The 17,113-nt window shown below is 41.4% G+C and overlaps 1 protein-coding gene across 1 annotated transcript in view; it reads left to right on the plus strand.

The window, feature by feature from the left end:
• Positions 1-17,113, plus strand: part of mical2b (microtubule associated monooxygenase, calponin and LIM domain containing 2b) — a 57,515-nt gene that overhangs the window by 9,157 nt on the left and 31,245 nt on the right. Inside the window, exons 2-4 of the mRNA XM_071535250.1 lie at positions 10,369-10,756; positions 14,204-14,411; positions 16,234-16,350. Of these exons, the coding sequence (XP_071391351.1) occupies positions 10,493-10,756; positions 14,204-14,411; positions 16,234-16,350 (589 nt within the window). The 5' untranslated portion in view covers positions 10,369-10,492. The remainder of the gene's footprint in view (positions 1-10,368; positions 10,757-14,203; positions 14,412-16,233; positions 16,351-17,113) is intronic.

Raw genomic sequence — 17,113 nt, forward strand, 5'->3', positions numbered from 1 at the left:
CACACACGCATTCTGCCCCACATTATCTATTTTTCCATGAATTATCCAGTCTGCTCCACTGTGGTCTCCTGCCAAGGGAATAACAAAAATGTAGTTGGTGAATAGCTTGGTCCCTCTTATAGGCCGTTATCTGCAGGGTAAGTATGGGTGTGTGCGCCCTCGGCCGTAGACCAGTCTGATGTGGTATATAGATATTGGCTCAGTAGATTCCCCTCCGGAAAAGCCGTTGGCATTGTTGGTGGTTAGTGCTATGGTTGCATTTTTGTGTTTCTTTTTTTTTTTTTTTTTTTTTTTAAATAATTGCTGTAAATCGGGGAAGATTTCAGCGACACAGAGCACCAATATGGTGAAAAGTAAAGGACACAAAGTTCTGTCCTTTGACATCTTTTAATAGGCAACACTGTGAGCAGTACCATAAAACTTTATCAGAAATCATTGGAAATTTAATCATTTAACTAGGGTGCCATTTCTTTAACTGTGGGTCAGGAGGCAATATGGGTCACAGGTCTGTTTCTGTCGGGTCCCCAGACTAGAATTTGGACTAAGACTAGAGATTTCTAATGATGACCTACTTGTATTGTCGTTATAGCAGTCATTAAGGCTAAGGCATGAAAACCATCCACAGGATGTTGGGAATGATTCACGGGAGGAAGCCGGAGGAATTGCTTTTCTGGAGAAATTATCCTGCAAGCAATGTGTTTGGAGTAGGGTTGCAAAATTCCGGGAATTTTCAAAGTTGGAAACTTTCCATGGGAATTAACGGGAATTTATGGGAATTAACAGGAATTTATGGGAATAAACGGGAATAAACCAGGAATTTACTAAATTGAAGGTATGCTCTTAATAGGGAACTTAAATACAGTTGGGGAAAATATATTTTAGCATAATCCTGACTAAAACAACCAGATATCATGCAAGTACAGTTGAATATCTATGCTATTCCTCAATCACATGCACACATAGCACACTGCTTACTGCAGGGCTGTTGAGACCACGCCCCCTACATGCACTGTGCATTCCTGTGCATTTTTATTAATTTTTGAATGGGTTGGGGGGGGGGATGAGTAATATTTAACTCAACATTCATGTTTTTGTTCTTCAATGAAAATGATTGTTCAATAAAATATTTAAGGTAACACTTTATAATAACCATCATTAATAAATGGTAAATTGATAGTTAATTAAACTTTAGTTAATAGTTATTTTACTGTTAACAAACAATGAAATGATCATTAATAATGTTTACTAATTATTAGTGATGCTATAATTTATGTTATTTTATCTTTCGTTTGTGTAATATAAAATCATTTGTTTATAAATTATATATTGTATCATAGCTTTTTACCCTTTTTACCGTCTCTTATCAGCTATGATACAATATATAATTTATAAACAAATGATTTTATATTACACAAACTAATAATAAAATAACATCAATTATAGCATTACTAATAATTAGTAAACATTATTAATGATCATTTCATTGTTTGTTAACAGTAAAATAACTTAACTAAAGTTTAATTAACTATCAATTTACCATTTATTAATGATGGTTATTATAAAGTGTTACCATTTAACACTTGATAAAGTTCTACTTACAAATAAATCTGTTTTAATTGTATTATTTTGGATGGATGTTTGCTTATAACAAAACAAATATTTATGCTTGGATATGATACCTTTCCATTAAATTACCCTCAATTCCCAGTTAATTCCCAGTTAATTCCCATTAATTCCCATTAATTCCCATAAATTCCCATAATTCCCATGGAAAGTTTCTAATTTGGAATATTTCCAAAATTCCCCAGCTTAACTTCCCATGGAAATTTACCGGAAACTTTCCGGAAATTTACCGGAAATTTTCCACCCCTTTGCAACCCTAGTTTGGAGAGTGTTGAGTTCAGGGCAATTTCCTCCAGAGAAGCTTGTGTTGAAGTTGAGCTTGAAATTTTCCCTGATGTGAATTTGGGATGCTGATTGTTTTAAAGAGGCTAAAGCACGGAGTTAAGAAAAGTAGGCTAATAACAGTACACTACTTTGTTACCCTGTATCTATTAAATCATGGTGTTCAGCACATTAAATTAGGTTATTTAGTAACTGAAATAAACGTATTATACGGTTGCTTGTAGAGGGCTGTGTGGTAGGCTGGGACTGAAATGACCTAAATTGTGTGGCGATTACGCTTGCTTTGATGTCATTCCCTCACACACACACACACACACACACACACACACACACACACACACACACACACACACACACACACACACACACACACACACACAGGGTATCTTCACCATCTTGTATCTGAGGATCTCAGTCACATGTTTGCATATTTTCTCCAAACTGACAAATCACCATTCACTGCAGCAGGAGGCATATGGGAGACTGCAAAACACTGAACTTACCTTTCTCTTAAGATTAAAAATGGCTGTTGAGTGAGGTTTCCCATAAGTAAAAGTCAGATGAAGAGCTTAACCAGTGTCATGTCTAATATGAATTATCTGCTGATTCTGACATGTCATCTGTCATTGTAGTTCAGTTACATTGGAATGCGCGGCGTTACTAATTGTCTGCATTCCCCCATTGGAAATCATGGCATATTTGACATTAGACAACATTTGTTTCTGACCCTGCGTTGCTATTGGACGGGAGGCTATGTATCACTTTTAATGGTAAAAGACATGCTACTGAAATCGCCCATCTGCTATTGGCTGATCTTTGGTGCCAGGTAATGTCACCACCTGTTGTACTTTATAAAAAAGTGACATCATCCGGCAACATAGATCAAAGACCAGTTAGGTTTGAGGTTTAGTTACTCTTTAATTATAGGAAACATTGGATTTTCTGCTTTTAAAATTGCTGCCAGCTAAAAGTGTTGCCGCTGTGAGCAAAAGCCGGCATGGCACTGTGATTTATTGTTAGGCCTTTAGTGTGTGATGCAGCAGTCTGTTCTGTCTGTGTTTCTGAGAGGGAGGCAGCAGGTACATGCTTCAGCTCTCTGACATTCCAGCCATTAATATTTCCTGTTTGAGGGGAAGCCGCCGCCACTGGAGCTAATCAGCATCACATTTAGCAGCAGCACGTCTCCCTGCTAAGTCTGAACTCACTGTGGTCGGATTTGAATTCCACTTTAATAACTAAAGAATCCCTCACACTTTCTCTCTCTCCCTCTCTCGCTCTCTCCCTCCTCTCTCCCTCCCTGTTTTTCCTCTCTCTCCTGGCATCCACTCTGTCTGGGCAGGAACTTGTTGACTCGGCTTTGATCTCTCTCTCTCTCAGACATGCACACACACACACACACACACACACACACGCACACCCACCATTGGCTTTACACAACTAAAGGCCAATTATGTTGTAAGCTACTAACTTATAAAACAAACATTGTGACCTTTGACCCAGCCTTAATTGTATCAAAGTGAATATTTTCCATGTGTGTTGTACTGTACTTTAACATGAGAGCTGTTTGTGTCAGGAACCTGAGATTCCTTTCATCCTATCAGAATGAAATTTCATATGCTGAATATAGACACAAGTACAAACACGTTCTGTGTTGTGGATTTTTCTTACTTCATTCTGATGAATAACTAAATAGCTGGTTATTTACCAAGGGATTTGATGAATTAATGACAAAATACTATGTGTATGGTGGTGAAGTGGTGATGGTTTTTGCAATTACCAGCTGTTTTTGTTAAGAAACAGCATGTCAAATTACAGGGAGTATGTCATTTTGAGCAAAAGGCTCTTTTTTGTTAAACTTTGTGCTTGATCTACTGGATGCAGCTGGTATAAAATGCAGAAATTGACTATTTTCTAGTTGATTCTGGTGATCACCAAAGGATCAATCACCCAGGATGAAACCATTTTCATCCCTGTTGTCTCATCTTAAAGATGTCTGCAACCCAGAGCAGCATGTGGTGAACTGTCACTGAGGAGTCAGAAATCCACAGTCACGCCATTAGGATGAAGAACAGTCATCTGGCAGTGACCTCTGTTTCTTATTTTGGCTTTCAGTACACGTACAACTCGACAGCACTAACCCAATCCAATAGTCCCGGACTGAATTTCCCCATTAATTGCTTGTGTTCAGGTTGAGTTCAATTTCAGAACTACAGTTGGGAAATAACTCATGATAATAGAATTTCAGGCTCAAAGTTCTGCCTCAGGAAACGTTTTGGCCTCTGTTATTGCTGGACTCAGTTAGGGTAACGGTAGAGTTTTTTTTTAAGGATGTGGTCAGGTTTGAATTTTCAGGCCTGAGTCAAGTTACATCAGGTCAACACAGGGCTGCAGTCTATGGACAATCTGTTCTACTCTTCACTCTGTTCTTATACCTTTGACAGCAAAACACTGTATTTCACACGTACAATATATGGTTGGACTGAGTTCAAGCTCATCTGCAAATACTAGAAGTGTGCACAGAGGCAGAAGTTCACAGCTGCGTCATTTCATATTTATTTTGGAGTCAGCTTCCCCTTATTGGAAACAAACGCCTTAGTCAAAATGTAGGAATGTGTAGAGAGGGAGATTGTTTTGATGGATCTCTGCGTGTTACATTTCTTTGGCTAGGGGCAGGGTTCACAAGAAGACGTGCAAAATGAAAAAGAGGACTTTCTGGTTTGAAACATTGCATATTACAAACCAGGAAACGGACCAAAATGTAAGAATATTGCTTCCTTCGTTCAAAGTGTATTGATTCTCTAAACAGTTTGTAGTTCAACCTAAATATCTGAACTCATAAAGAGGTTTATTTTTTTAAGTTTTATGTTTTAAGTATTTTTTTTAGATCTTTACCTTTAATTTCCAGGTAATGTGAGTGTGCTCCTTTTTCTTGTTCACACTGTCTTCTGGAAAATAAAATGTGTTGCAGATCCCGTCTTCTGCTTCCTTTCTAGGAAAAAAACAGATTCCACTTTTATATTCAGATCGTAATGAAAAGGTGTATCAATGCCTATAAAACAAGGTCATTTTGGGGTTTGCAGTGTGGCTTTTCATTGTCTTCTGTAACCCAGTGACACATTTCTCCCGCTTTTCCTGTCACCTGTACACTCCAGCTCCTTTGCTTGGTAACCTAATCCCACATTGTGTATCAGGATTCCCTTCACTTCCCAACATGACTTGTCTGACTTATTTGTTTTGGCTTCTGGTTGAGGAAAGAGCGTCCCATGTAAAGACGGAACTTGGGACAGCTGCTTGGTCAAGTTCTTGCAGCAGATGGAGAGTTTTAGAGGACTTGGCAACACATACTGTACTATGTTCCTTCTGTAAAATGTAGGATTCGGATCTCTCTAATTCTAGGCTGTAGAGGTCTTTCGGGCTCGGGAATGTCAGCTGGGCTCCGTCCCTCCAACCACAGCTGATGTGGCTCACTGTTAGGAATGATGATACTAGGTTTTTCCTGTGGAAGGAGGACTAGGCTTGGATCACAGTCTACAAATCACAGTCTACAATAAGAAACATTTTCTTTTGCGTTTGTGAAAAGGTCCCAATGTTTCTTTTGTGGCTCTAGAGGAGCATCAGAACAGTGCAATCAGAACGTCTTGCCCTCTCTTCTCTCCACTGCTCTCTTTATTTTTTATTTTTTTTGTGGTGTTCCGCCAAAGGTGCATCATATAATATTACAAGTAACTTCTCTTCCATTCTGTCCTGAGGAACAAATGGCAGGCGGAACTAGTTTTGTGATGCTGCGTGAAGGAACTTAGAGAGTAACTAAACCCCAAACCCAAATTAGTGGTGAAGCCTGACATCTAATGGTGAAAAGTAGGGTACTGAACTGGCCTTCTTCTATTGGCTGGTCTTTGGTGCCAGATGATGTCACCTTCTATAGAGTACGACAGGTGGTGACATCAGCTGCAGCTTTAAAAGGAGTGTTTTTCTATAATGAACACTTGGGCATGAAATGGAAAAGAGAAGCAGGGAATAGATCACAGCTGAGAGAAAAAAGAGAAGGCAGCAATGCCATCAACCTGGCTTACGACCAGGAAGTGCCACGGCGTAAATGAAGCGCTACCCTTGGCTTCACCTTGCGTCATCATTTTGCATCATACTGTTGGGCAGGCAGTCACACTAATCCTAACGCTGTAACAGGACTACATCCTTCCTAACAATACCAGTAGCCTTTAAATGCTGTTAGCATTTTGTTACGGCTCACAGGTTCTTATGTTGCACATTACATCACCAGTATAGACACTGAACTTATTGAAATGGCTTGTTTAATTAGCAAGTCATCCATTCAGTGTTCAGGAATAAATATACAGTTTATGAATGCTCAGTGTTAATAGGCTTGCATGACTGGCAGGGGCAGGCGGCTGTGTATAGTGTTCCCTAAAGTCATTTAGTCATATCTAGGAAACTGTAAGTTATAAATGGGATATTGTTCCTGTGTAATGACTTATAGGGGAATTATAATGATCCTACAGTACAGACACTAGTTGATGTGTTGGAGTTTCAAAAGCCAGATGATAGGAAGATAAGATGTTATTTATCTATAATCATGTTTTCCTTAAATGGGGATTTGCATTATACTACTATAGTATACGTTATGGATGATCATGGGATTTGAAAGGAAAAACTGACTGCACATCAGATTAGATAGGCTAAGGAAACCATCTTCTTCTTGTGTGGGTTTCCCGCTCAGCTGAGAGCCTGCCTGGAAAAGCAGACTGATCTGAAGTCAGATACCGTGCCACACACACACACACACACACACACACACACACACACACACACACACACACACACACACACACACACTCTCACACACACACACACACACACACACGTACACACACACACAAACAAAAATGTGGAAAGAGATACCATGCCAACCACTTCCTGTACCAAAACTCCCAGAATGCACCCTCCCAGTTGAGGTTATATATAGCTTAACAAGGCCGTGAACTTTCCTATAGCATTCTAGCTCTGTGTATGTCTGTGCACACTTTGCAGCTGAAACCCTTGAGATTTTCCACTATAATAAATATCTGAGAATTTGGGATTTTCAAGTGAAGCCAAGTAGACCAAGTGTATTTTTCTCTTGACTCTGTGGGTCAGTGGGACTTATATCATGGGTGGTCATCAGAGCCAGAAGGAAGTAGGAGCACTTGGTCTCTGAGCTGATATCTGGACCTTATCCAGAAGTAAATGACTAGGCTTGGGCAATATCCAAAATATCACGATATACGATATTATCAAATATCAGCCCAAGCCTACAAATGACTCTAAGCTCTTTGTTTTCTAGCTCATTGTATCTCTACAGTTCCCAAGGCTTGTGGAATATGGAGAGGATCCAAAAGGATGAATAATTTGAGACGGTTATTCTCAAGCTATTTTGCAGAGGCGCTCTTCAGTGAACAATAAACCTCCAAGGCACCCAAACATATTGACTGCTCGAAGCACTAAATCATCATACAAGAAGGCCATCAAATACTGTGCATGTTGCGACTTGGGTGAGGGTGAGGTCAAATCTGGATTTGAACCGCTGGTATATACTGTAGGAAAAGAGGAACAAGGGTTTGTGAAACTTTGTGTCTGGGCAGGGTATGAAACAGCATGAAAGGTCTAAGGGTTACAGCTGTGTGTGTGTGTGTGTGTGTGTGTGTGTGTGTGTGGAGGGGGGTAATAGTAATCGAGAGGCTACTGTCTGCTGCCAAAACTGTTAGGTAGCAGAGACCTGAGACCCCCTCTGGGCCACTCAAGGACTTGAAGGGAAAGTGTGTGTGTTTCGGGGGAAAGAGGAGGGGGTGGGTATCAGGCTGGAGTAGAGTAAAGGACTGGCCAGACGTTATCCTTGTGCAAGCTGCACTTTAATGTACCCTCGCTATCACACACACACACACACACACGCAAGTTTTCAGGCGATTCATAGATCAAGGCTCTTTTGTTTCAGCTCTGGTAGAAACTGTGTGTGTGTGATGCATGTATTTGAGTGTGTGTGTGTGTGTGTGTGCGCGTGAAACACTATCCTCCTCCAGGACAGGAGATTCCATGACTGTAATAGGGAGTATAATACTGATAGGTTTCAAGCGATCGGGACCCGATACTGCAACATTAACTTTGACAGAGATGTTATCTATGAAACGCTAAGCTCCAAATGCCTCGGGAGGCTGCTGTGGGGGCAGAGTTGGGGGATTGAAAAGCGATTATTCGATTAAAACGAGGTGCAGCGCGTTATACTAACTGTATACAGATAAAGCCTCGGTAGAAACACGGTTGCTGAGTCACGGGGCCGGTCAGTCCGTCAGGCAGCGAGTCATTCTATCCTTTCCCTCATTGAGAATTCAGATAAGTTTCTCCTGTGATCTTGGACGAGTCGCTCTAGATTTGTGAGCATAAACACCTCTCCCCTAAAGTTAGAAACAAGAGAGCCGGTACTCCCTTTCTGACGTCATCAAGAAACAAATTCTGGATCTGCTCCACTGACAGTGAATAGGTGACTGACTTTGTGGACACACACACATCGCCTAGGGTCATTTTCTGGTGTATAACTGTTACCACTACAGTAAAACTAAGTTCCTCTGGATGTGAAAGCTCAAACCAACCGTCTGAGTTCACAAAGCCAGTTGGCGGCTTTCAGGTTTTCTGACTGGACAACATGGCAGATTAGACTCTAATGTTTCTAGCTTTGGGGTGCAGATGTCAGTGTTAATAAATTCTGAACTGTCAAAGTATATAGGAATTTTGTTTTGGTGTGCATTTCTGCTTTAACACCAGAAAGGCCAATGAATCTAGCTCTCAGTTAAAGGGGCGTCAATATAATTGGAACTATTTCCTTGTGTCACTTTTAACACTGGTTTGTACAGAAAGTGGGAAAAGTCATGGAGGGACATTTTGAAAGCTAAGATATTTCAGTTAAAACTTCAAAACGGCTGTCAATTGACATCAGTCGACCAATCAGCAGTCAGTCAGGAACAAGGAATAAGGAAATGTGTCAGAGATTAGGACTCTGACTGAAGGAATGGGGAAGCGATATTCTCCTGATGGTGGGTCAACTTCCTCTTGCGCTGTGGGCTATGAGATGGAACAGTTTGTACAGTCAACAGACAGTGGGTCTAGTCTGCTATGTAAATCTGGTGTATTTCAGGGTTCTTGTTTTTCTTTCTGCATCCTCGTGGCTCACCCAACTGCTGCCTGTTTGTGTAGGAGAGTGACTATAACTGTATGGTTGTCTCTCTCTGTATGTATTCCTGCAGCCACATTAGTTGCTCCCATGACTGCTCAGCTGAACCCCTCCATGTGCACACTCGGTCATAATCCCATCAGGCGTTCAATGGAGCTGGAGGGAGAAAACATCTTTGCTGGAGAAAAAATATGCACAGCTTAGTTGATGACTGTTTGAACTGGACAAGTTTATTGTTGTTGGCCAGAGGTGTGAGGCTATAGGCCTGTAGAGATGGATGGCCAAGCAATATGTGCAGCACAACCAGTATGTGTCCCTAGGCACTGCATATAGATTGCAGGACATGGCACTCGGGCTATATGGGGCAACAAGTTGACCTCTGCAGTTTATTTCCAGTGCAAGCTACAGACATTCCTTACATTTGGAATGTGACCTCTCCTTGATATGCTTTCAGACTTTTCCACCATGCCGTGCAAGCATGATAGGCAAAGGATAACGTACACCAGTGGTTCTCAACCTTTTTCATATCAAGGACCCCTAATTTAGTCCACATTTGGGCCCCGGACCCCCCATTTGATAAGACTTTGTCTCTCAAACCCATAATATTTTTACTATTGGATATGATTTTGTGCAGAATCCCATGACTATCTGTATTGTAGGTAGAGAGATAACAGTGAAACTATGTTCAAAAAAGTAATTCTCCTACATTTTCTAATTGTGTTAATTTGTTGAATTAATGGTGAAGTTTAACAATTCATCAATTTGCTGGGGACCCCCTGGAACTCCCTCAAGGACCCCTGGTGGTCCCCGGACCCCATGTTGAGAACCACTGACGTACACCATCGTTATTGCAAGCCCTGACAGAATGATTCAAGGACGTGATGCAAAGTGGAGTATTGATTCAAAGTGATTTTATTACAAGCTAGAGTCATTTACTTTATTCAGAATTCAGAATTGAGTGTTCAGCAGTGTAGCCTAATTATCTGATTAGCCCTGTAGTAATTATTTTGTTGGTTTCTAATCAAATTAACTAGCGACACCTGTGTTTATAAAATGTTAGTCCTTGGTTACTGCAGAGAAACACTCGGCTAACCGAGGTTAGAAACATGGAAGGTTTTTCCAATATTACTTTGAATTAATTCATCCTTTTGACCTATCTCCTGATTCTGGGTTTATTTTGTTTTCTTAACCCAGTCTCTCATGTCCCTTTGTTTCTAAAGATCTGCATTGTTATTTGTCTCTTTCAGAACCGGCTGAACATGGCAGCACGAGCCACATCTTAGACGAAGCGGGGAAGGAGTGAACAGGAGGGGAGAGGACGGAGAGAGCGAGTATTAGAGGAGACTTAAAGACGGTGTGCCATCGGAGGAGATGGGCGAGACGGAGGACGAGCGCACGGCGCAGGCCAGCCAGCTGTTCGAGAACTTCGTCCAGGCGTCCACCTGCAAAGGGACTCTGCAGGCCTTCAGCATCCTTTGCAGGCAGATGGAGCTGGATCCTCTGGACTACAGCAGCTTCTACAGCTCCCTGAAGGCCGCAGTCAGTACCTGGAAGGTCAAGGCTCTGTGGACCAAACTGGACAAAAGGGCCGAGCATAAGGCGTACAACCATGCTAAAGCCTGCGAGGGCACCAGGGTAAGAGAGTCTGAGTTGGTTAATGGTACCATTCACATGACATAATGGTAGTCTGTTCACAGCATCTTACCAATCGATCTTAAAATTAAAGAAATGGAGCTCTTCAAATGGATAGAAGTAAATGAAAAACAGAATGTAATGTTAAGACATTAGCCATAGTTTGAATCAAATCAGAGTCCTGCTCATATGCTTTGGATAAGCTTCTGTCTCATAAATAAATGCAGCTGATTTGCTTACCCTTGTTAAAGGCTATATCATGGAGGTATTTGGAGGGATTTATTTATTCAATTAGCCATCTAGGACCTTTCCTAGTGTGGATTTGTTATGAAAATAGTTTATGTGAGTGGATTATTGCTGTGATTATTTGCAAATAAACCTGCGCTATGCAACAGGTGGTTAGTAATCCTAACTTTTGACAGGGTAACTAAGTCAAGTTTTACTGTTTGTGTCTTCAGCTAACTGTATAGGTTCAGTATTAAGCGTAGGCTGCAGTAATTTATGGATTAAGTAATTATATGAACTGTTTAGGGAGAACCTTTATACCAAATGAGAGTAGCTGTGCTAGTTGAACATGCTGTATGGTCTACACTGAGTCTTGAATATGGTGTATTTTCACATCACCACCATCATTCCTGATAAACAAGATCCTACTGTATTCATATTTCATGTGGCAGCGTACGACTTTATTTGTCAAAAACTTGATGTGCGGAGCTGTCTTATTGTCTGACCATGTATGTCTAAGTATTGTCGCCAGAGTGTTTAGCATAGTGTTGGGATGACTTCATATCTCCTAAAGGAGAAGATAAGACGTCCGGAGGGGAAGGAGGCTAGAGACTTGCACACTGGAGATTGGGGTGAGGGGGAGGCTTTGCCCAAAAATAACCGCTAAATGGTTATCCCAGACCTTGTTTTTGTTTTTTTAAAGAAAACTGCTATTTGGAGAAAGATGGAGGCCTTGTAGCAGGGTGGTCGCTCTATTTTCTATTTAGTACTTTCTATCTATAAATATCAATTGGATACTTAGGGCAGATGCCAGATGAATTGGCTATTTTCTGTCGCTTAATTTTCCTAATTTTATTCTGCCACATGGAATATGTCTTAAAAACTGATTTATGCAATGAACTGTTCTACTCCTAATGTAACCCGTCTTCCAGAAGCCTGTAGTAATTGTTTTGCCAGTAAATTTTCCCTATAAGCGTGTAAAATGGCAAAGTGTTGACCTGGAAATGAGACGCGGGCTGTAATCAGGGTGGGTCTTCGAGACATTCCAGATGAAGCTTTTTTCGTTTTCCCCTCCCCATTCCACATACTGATACAGTCTGTTCCGCTCCCCTTTTCTTGGATCCCTTCTTTCTGTTTTTCAGTCTTTTTCCCCCTCTTTTCTCTCCTCCCAGTCCAGACATGGATAAAGTGTGTGTGTAGTTGTAGCCAGAGGGATATTTTCACTTCTTATGGGAGCTTAGTCTGAGTTTGTTTGGCAATACATATAATTATTTTTGTACCGGCAATGCTGTATGGTTATATAACATGTTTAATCCAGACTTCATCGTTCTGTATTTGTGCAGTGACAGGAGGGGTGCAGTCAGTCACATACTGCAAATTTGCCAGCTATGTGAGGATTAACCGCATGTTTAGGAAGAATGTGAGAGAATGTGTGGTTTTTTTGTAAACATTGTCCTGCAACAAACCCCTAGTACTTCTCCCTTTTCTGTTTTGATTTTCTTGTCAGTATAAAAAATTGAAGTTCAGGGGCCATTGGCGCTCTGGGGTGCAACAAGTTCAAATGCAGTCATCATCATGTGTTTGTGATGTGAGCATAAGCAAAGCTCTTGAGCTCTTGTAAGCTCAAAACAAAGCATAAATGCCCAGAAAATTATATGTAAAACAAATTGAGGTGGGTTTGTTTGGCTGCTAGTTCACTGACCAGTATGTAGCCATGTCCCTTCCTGGCAGTCCAGGTCAAGTGTTCTTGGAAATTAAAAACTTGGAGCCTATTGTAAATGGCTGGTAGAAACAGATTATATGAAAGGCCCTCCCTTTTTATCAATTGTGAAAAGAATACCCTTTTATTTCAATATGTTTAAGGGTAAATCTGTGGTCAAACTACAATTCACCTACTCCCTTGTGAATTTTGAACACATACACAACTGTGTTTAGTAGGTCTCTCTCAGGTCAAGTGTCTGGCTGCAACATGAATGGAACATTATGGCTCATCAGTTTTTTGAATGAGTTTGACTTTTGATCCTGATTGGCTTGTTTCAGCTGAAATCTTTCAGCGGAGTCTTGGCCTGTGTCTGAATTTCTTCTCCTGAGAGAAATCCTCATCACAGATGCTGTAACGGCAGCCATGCATGATGCCTGGGAAACTGAGAGCACACACACACACACACACACACACACACACACACACACACACACACACACACACACACACACACACACACACACACACAAAATGTCTAGCCGCATTCATGGCTCAGAGTTGGGTGACAACATGGGATTGAAGGCAGTACAATGATAAATTACCTATGTTGCAGTTATGGGAGAATAAGAGAATCACATTTTTCTCTTTCTTCCCCCCTCGGTGTTTTTGTCACTGTCCCTAACACCAATGGATGACTACAGTAGTTTACTGTCAGAGTTGTATTGATAAATGATTCATACAGCAACTGTGATATGACAAGACAAGTGTCCTCGTCATTGGGGTATAATGGTTATTACTGCTCTCATAAGTGTGTGTGATACTGACATGCAGTACATGACTGCATGCAGTCCAGTGTAGTTAGTCAGAGTTCTGCTTGACATTATGAATAGGAGAGGATATGAAACCTATAAGCAGACACAAAGATATTACCAGACTCTTTCTTTTAAGAACAATACAATACTAAAAATCTGATTTTGCTAAAATATTGCTTTCAACCCCTTTGACCCTATAAACGTACACAATTTCTGTATAATTTGTGACTTGTATTCACTCATGATGTTGTTGACGATCGAGTCCCCATATGCTAACTGGCTTTCTCTATTTGTTTTGTTTCTTTTTTTGTCTGTGTTTGCCCGTCTGTCTCTCTTCTCTCTCTTCTCTGTCTTCCCTTATCCTCCATCTCTACCCCTTTGTCCTCCATATCTACTGCTTTGTCCTCCATCTTTACCCCCCTTTGTCCACCATCTCTACCCCTTTGTCCTCCATTTTTACCCCCTTATCCTCTGTCTCTACCCCTTTGTCCACCATCTCTACCCCTTTGTCCTCCATTTTTACCCTCTTATCCTCCATGTCTACCCCTTTGTCCGCCATCTTTACCCCTTATCCTCATCTCTACCCCTTTGTCCTCCATCTCTGCCACTTTATTCTCCATCTTATCCTTCACGTCTGCTGCTTTGTCCTCCATCTCTACCCCTTTGTCCTCCATCTCCACCCCTTTGTCCTCCATCTCTAACCCCGTTCAGTGTCTGATTATCGGCGGGGGTCCGTGTGGCCTGCGGACAGCCATCGAGCTGGCCCTGCTGGGCTGTAAGGTGGTGGTGATCGAGAAGAGGGACACCTTCTCCAGGAACAACGTGCTGCACCTCTGGCCCTACACCATCCACGACCTCAGGGGCCTCGGGGCCAAGAAGTTCTACGGCAAGTTCTGCGCCGGCGCCATCGACCACATCAGTGAGTGTCCGTCTCTGTCGTTGCAGCAGAACGTCGTTGATCTGTAATGGGAGTTGTTCAGGAAAATGAAAGGTTCAGAAACCTTTCCAAATATTCCACCTGAATACATAATTTGATATGTTGATGCACACTTGACAAGAAGACTTGACGCTGAAATTGCTGCCAAATGTGCGTCTACAAACAATTTACTCAGGGGGTTGAATAGTTATAAATGTTTCTGTAGCCTATTTAAATTAATTTGCAAAAATGTTTCTAAACATGTTCTTACTTTGTCATGATAGGTTATTTTTTGTAGATTGTTGACCAAAAATCCTAATTTAATCCATTTTAATAAAGGCTGTAGCACCACACAATGCAGAAAAGAAAAGTGTTAGGGGTTAAATACTTTTTTACCAGTGACCGTGTGGCAATGAGGTTTTTCTTTTTGCCTTACTCTTTCATGATATTTTTAAATCAGAAGCGCTTTCTGTATTCAAACTTGGATACATTAAAACCAAGCTAAATTTGAAATGTGAACAGCTCATGGCCAGGGACCACATCCTGTTCCCATAAGCCAGCTCAATGCATGGGTGCTAGGCTCAGTGCTCATCTGTCACATGGCCTCTCTAAACAACTATTTAGATGCAAAAGTAAATGGCCAATTTAGCCAGAGCCGGGACATGCAGCATATCAAAATGTCATGATGTTTCACAAAGAAGTAATGTATGGTCGAAGGCCAATCTTTCAATTATAGAGCAGAATGGGGAAGTTGAAAGCTGAACTTCTCACTCTTCCTCTCTTTTCCCATCATTTTTCTCCTGTTTTAACTATTAGAGAAAATTCATACCTGTTGCTTTGACAAAACTGGGTCAAGCAGTGTCTCTTCTTGCCATTCTGCTTCCTGCTTTAAACTAGATATCATGCAAAATGCACTGGAGCCATAAATGTAAATACGGCCTACCGTGTGTTTGTCAAATCACTACTGTGCAGATAAATGTGACATTGTGTCGCCACAAAACCAGAGCCACACACACTGCGGCTTTCATTTCTCCTCTATATTTAACACTGTGACACGATGGGGACAGTGTCTGCTGCCTGCGTGTCTCTGTAACCTATGAGAGCAGTTTTTCCAGTAGCCTAGTTTGCTGCAGTTTGTTTCTTCAGTCCGTATCTCCCTTGTGGGATGTTTCCGTCGGGCCTCGTCTTCCTGTCCAGCTTTAGCAACTGTGTCGCGTATTAATATCTCATCTGACTGTACGTCTCATTGCCCTAACTTGTTATATCAACTTCATATCCAACCACGTCTTCCTCCCACGACTGCTGCCTGGAAAGCCACCAGAAATACCAGCTGCTGCCCTACTATATGGATATATTTGCTTAGAGATTTAATCCGCTGTCTGCCCGGCTTGTCAAGCGAGTTTTAGCAGCATGGTTTCCAACTTTGTGTCCCCTAATCTTTATCATAACTAGAGCCCACAAAGAAAACATACAGTCTGCACTCTACCTTTTGTAATCATATTCTATTTTTAAGATCTCCAGCTCATTTAAAGGGATTTATACACAGTATAGGCATGCAAAACCACTTACCATACTTGCTTTTGAGTATGTTCCTGCACAACACTGGGATCCTGGAAGAACTCATATTTCCAACTTTTTGCATTTAATGCACAGATCAAGTTGCTCCCATTCAAAATGCCGATTAGGTGTACATGCAGCTTGGTCTAGGCCTAGTCCAGCATGCATGTTTTGCCTGTATGGTAAGCTTTTCTTCCTGTGTTTGTGTGTTTGTGTGCTTGTATGTGTGCACATTTTTGGGACGTGTGTGTGTGTGTGTCCGCTCCAGGTATCCGCCAGCTCCAGTTGATGCTGCTGAAGGTGTCTCTGATTCTGGGAGTGGAGATCCATGTCAACGTAGAGTTCGTCAAACTTCTGGAGCCACCGGAGCAAAAGTGTGACGACAGTAAGTCTGTGTGTATGTGTGTGTGTGTTTATGTGTTACTATCTGTATGTTAAAGGGTGATGAGTGACAGTGACACACAGGGAGACAGAAACCCTCAACCAGGGCACACACACGAGACATCTCAAAACACACACACGCAACTCACAGCCTTGCACATCTAAACTATATATGGAAAGGACTGCCTGCACACAACTTGTGTTTTAGTGATCTGAAGCTTTCCTGGAGAGGTAGTATACATTTGCGGTGGCAGCATTTATGGCATAGTGTGTGGAATACTAAGCAAGTCTATTGATAGAACATGAGGGGAAAATAGAACTAAAATGTAACTATCAGCAAACTCCAAGGGGCCCGAGATCTGCTGGATGTCCTAAATGCGTCGTGTGGTAACTGCCTCACTTTATCACTTCTAGCAGTCCACCACACATGCAGTCGCTGGCTTAGAGGACAGAGCCACTTACAGTTGAAATGAGTCTTAAATGATATCTTATGTCATTAGTGTGCATTCCCTTTCTCCCATCTTTCCTTTCACTGTCAACTTATGCTGTCTTGAAAGGGTAGATGGATGTTACACCATTTAAAAAAATACCCCAAAAAAGTCACATGTGAAAACCCACATGTAAATTCAAAGCACATGTGCGCTTTAGACACATTTTCCTATGTGAACATGTGACATTTCACACATAAAAATGACATTTTCACCTGTGATTGTCTCTTTTTTTTTTCCCTTCACATTTGAAACACATGAAAACCAACATGTGTCCAA

Source organism: Centroberyx affinis, unplaced genomic scaffold (assembly GCF_046629955.1).
Source record: "Centroberyx affinis isolate AG114_WGS23_722 - 3 ecotype Tasmania unplaced genomic scaffold, CSIRO-AGI_Caff_v1 ptg002684l_1, whole genome shotgun sequence".
NCBI classification, from domain to species: Eukaryota; Metazoa; Chordata; class Actinopteri; order Beryciformes; family Berycidae; genus Centroberyx; species Centroberyx affinis.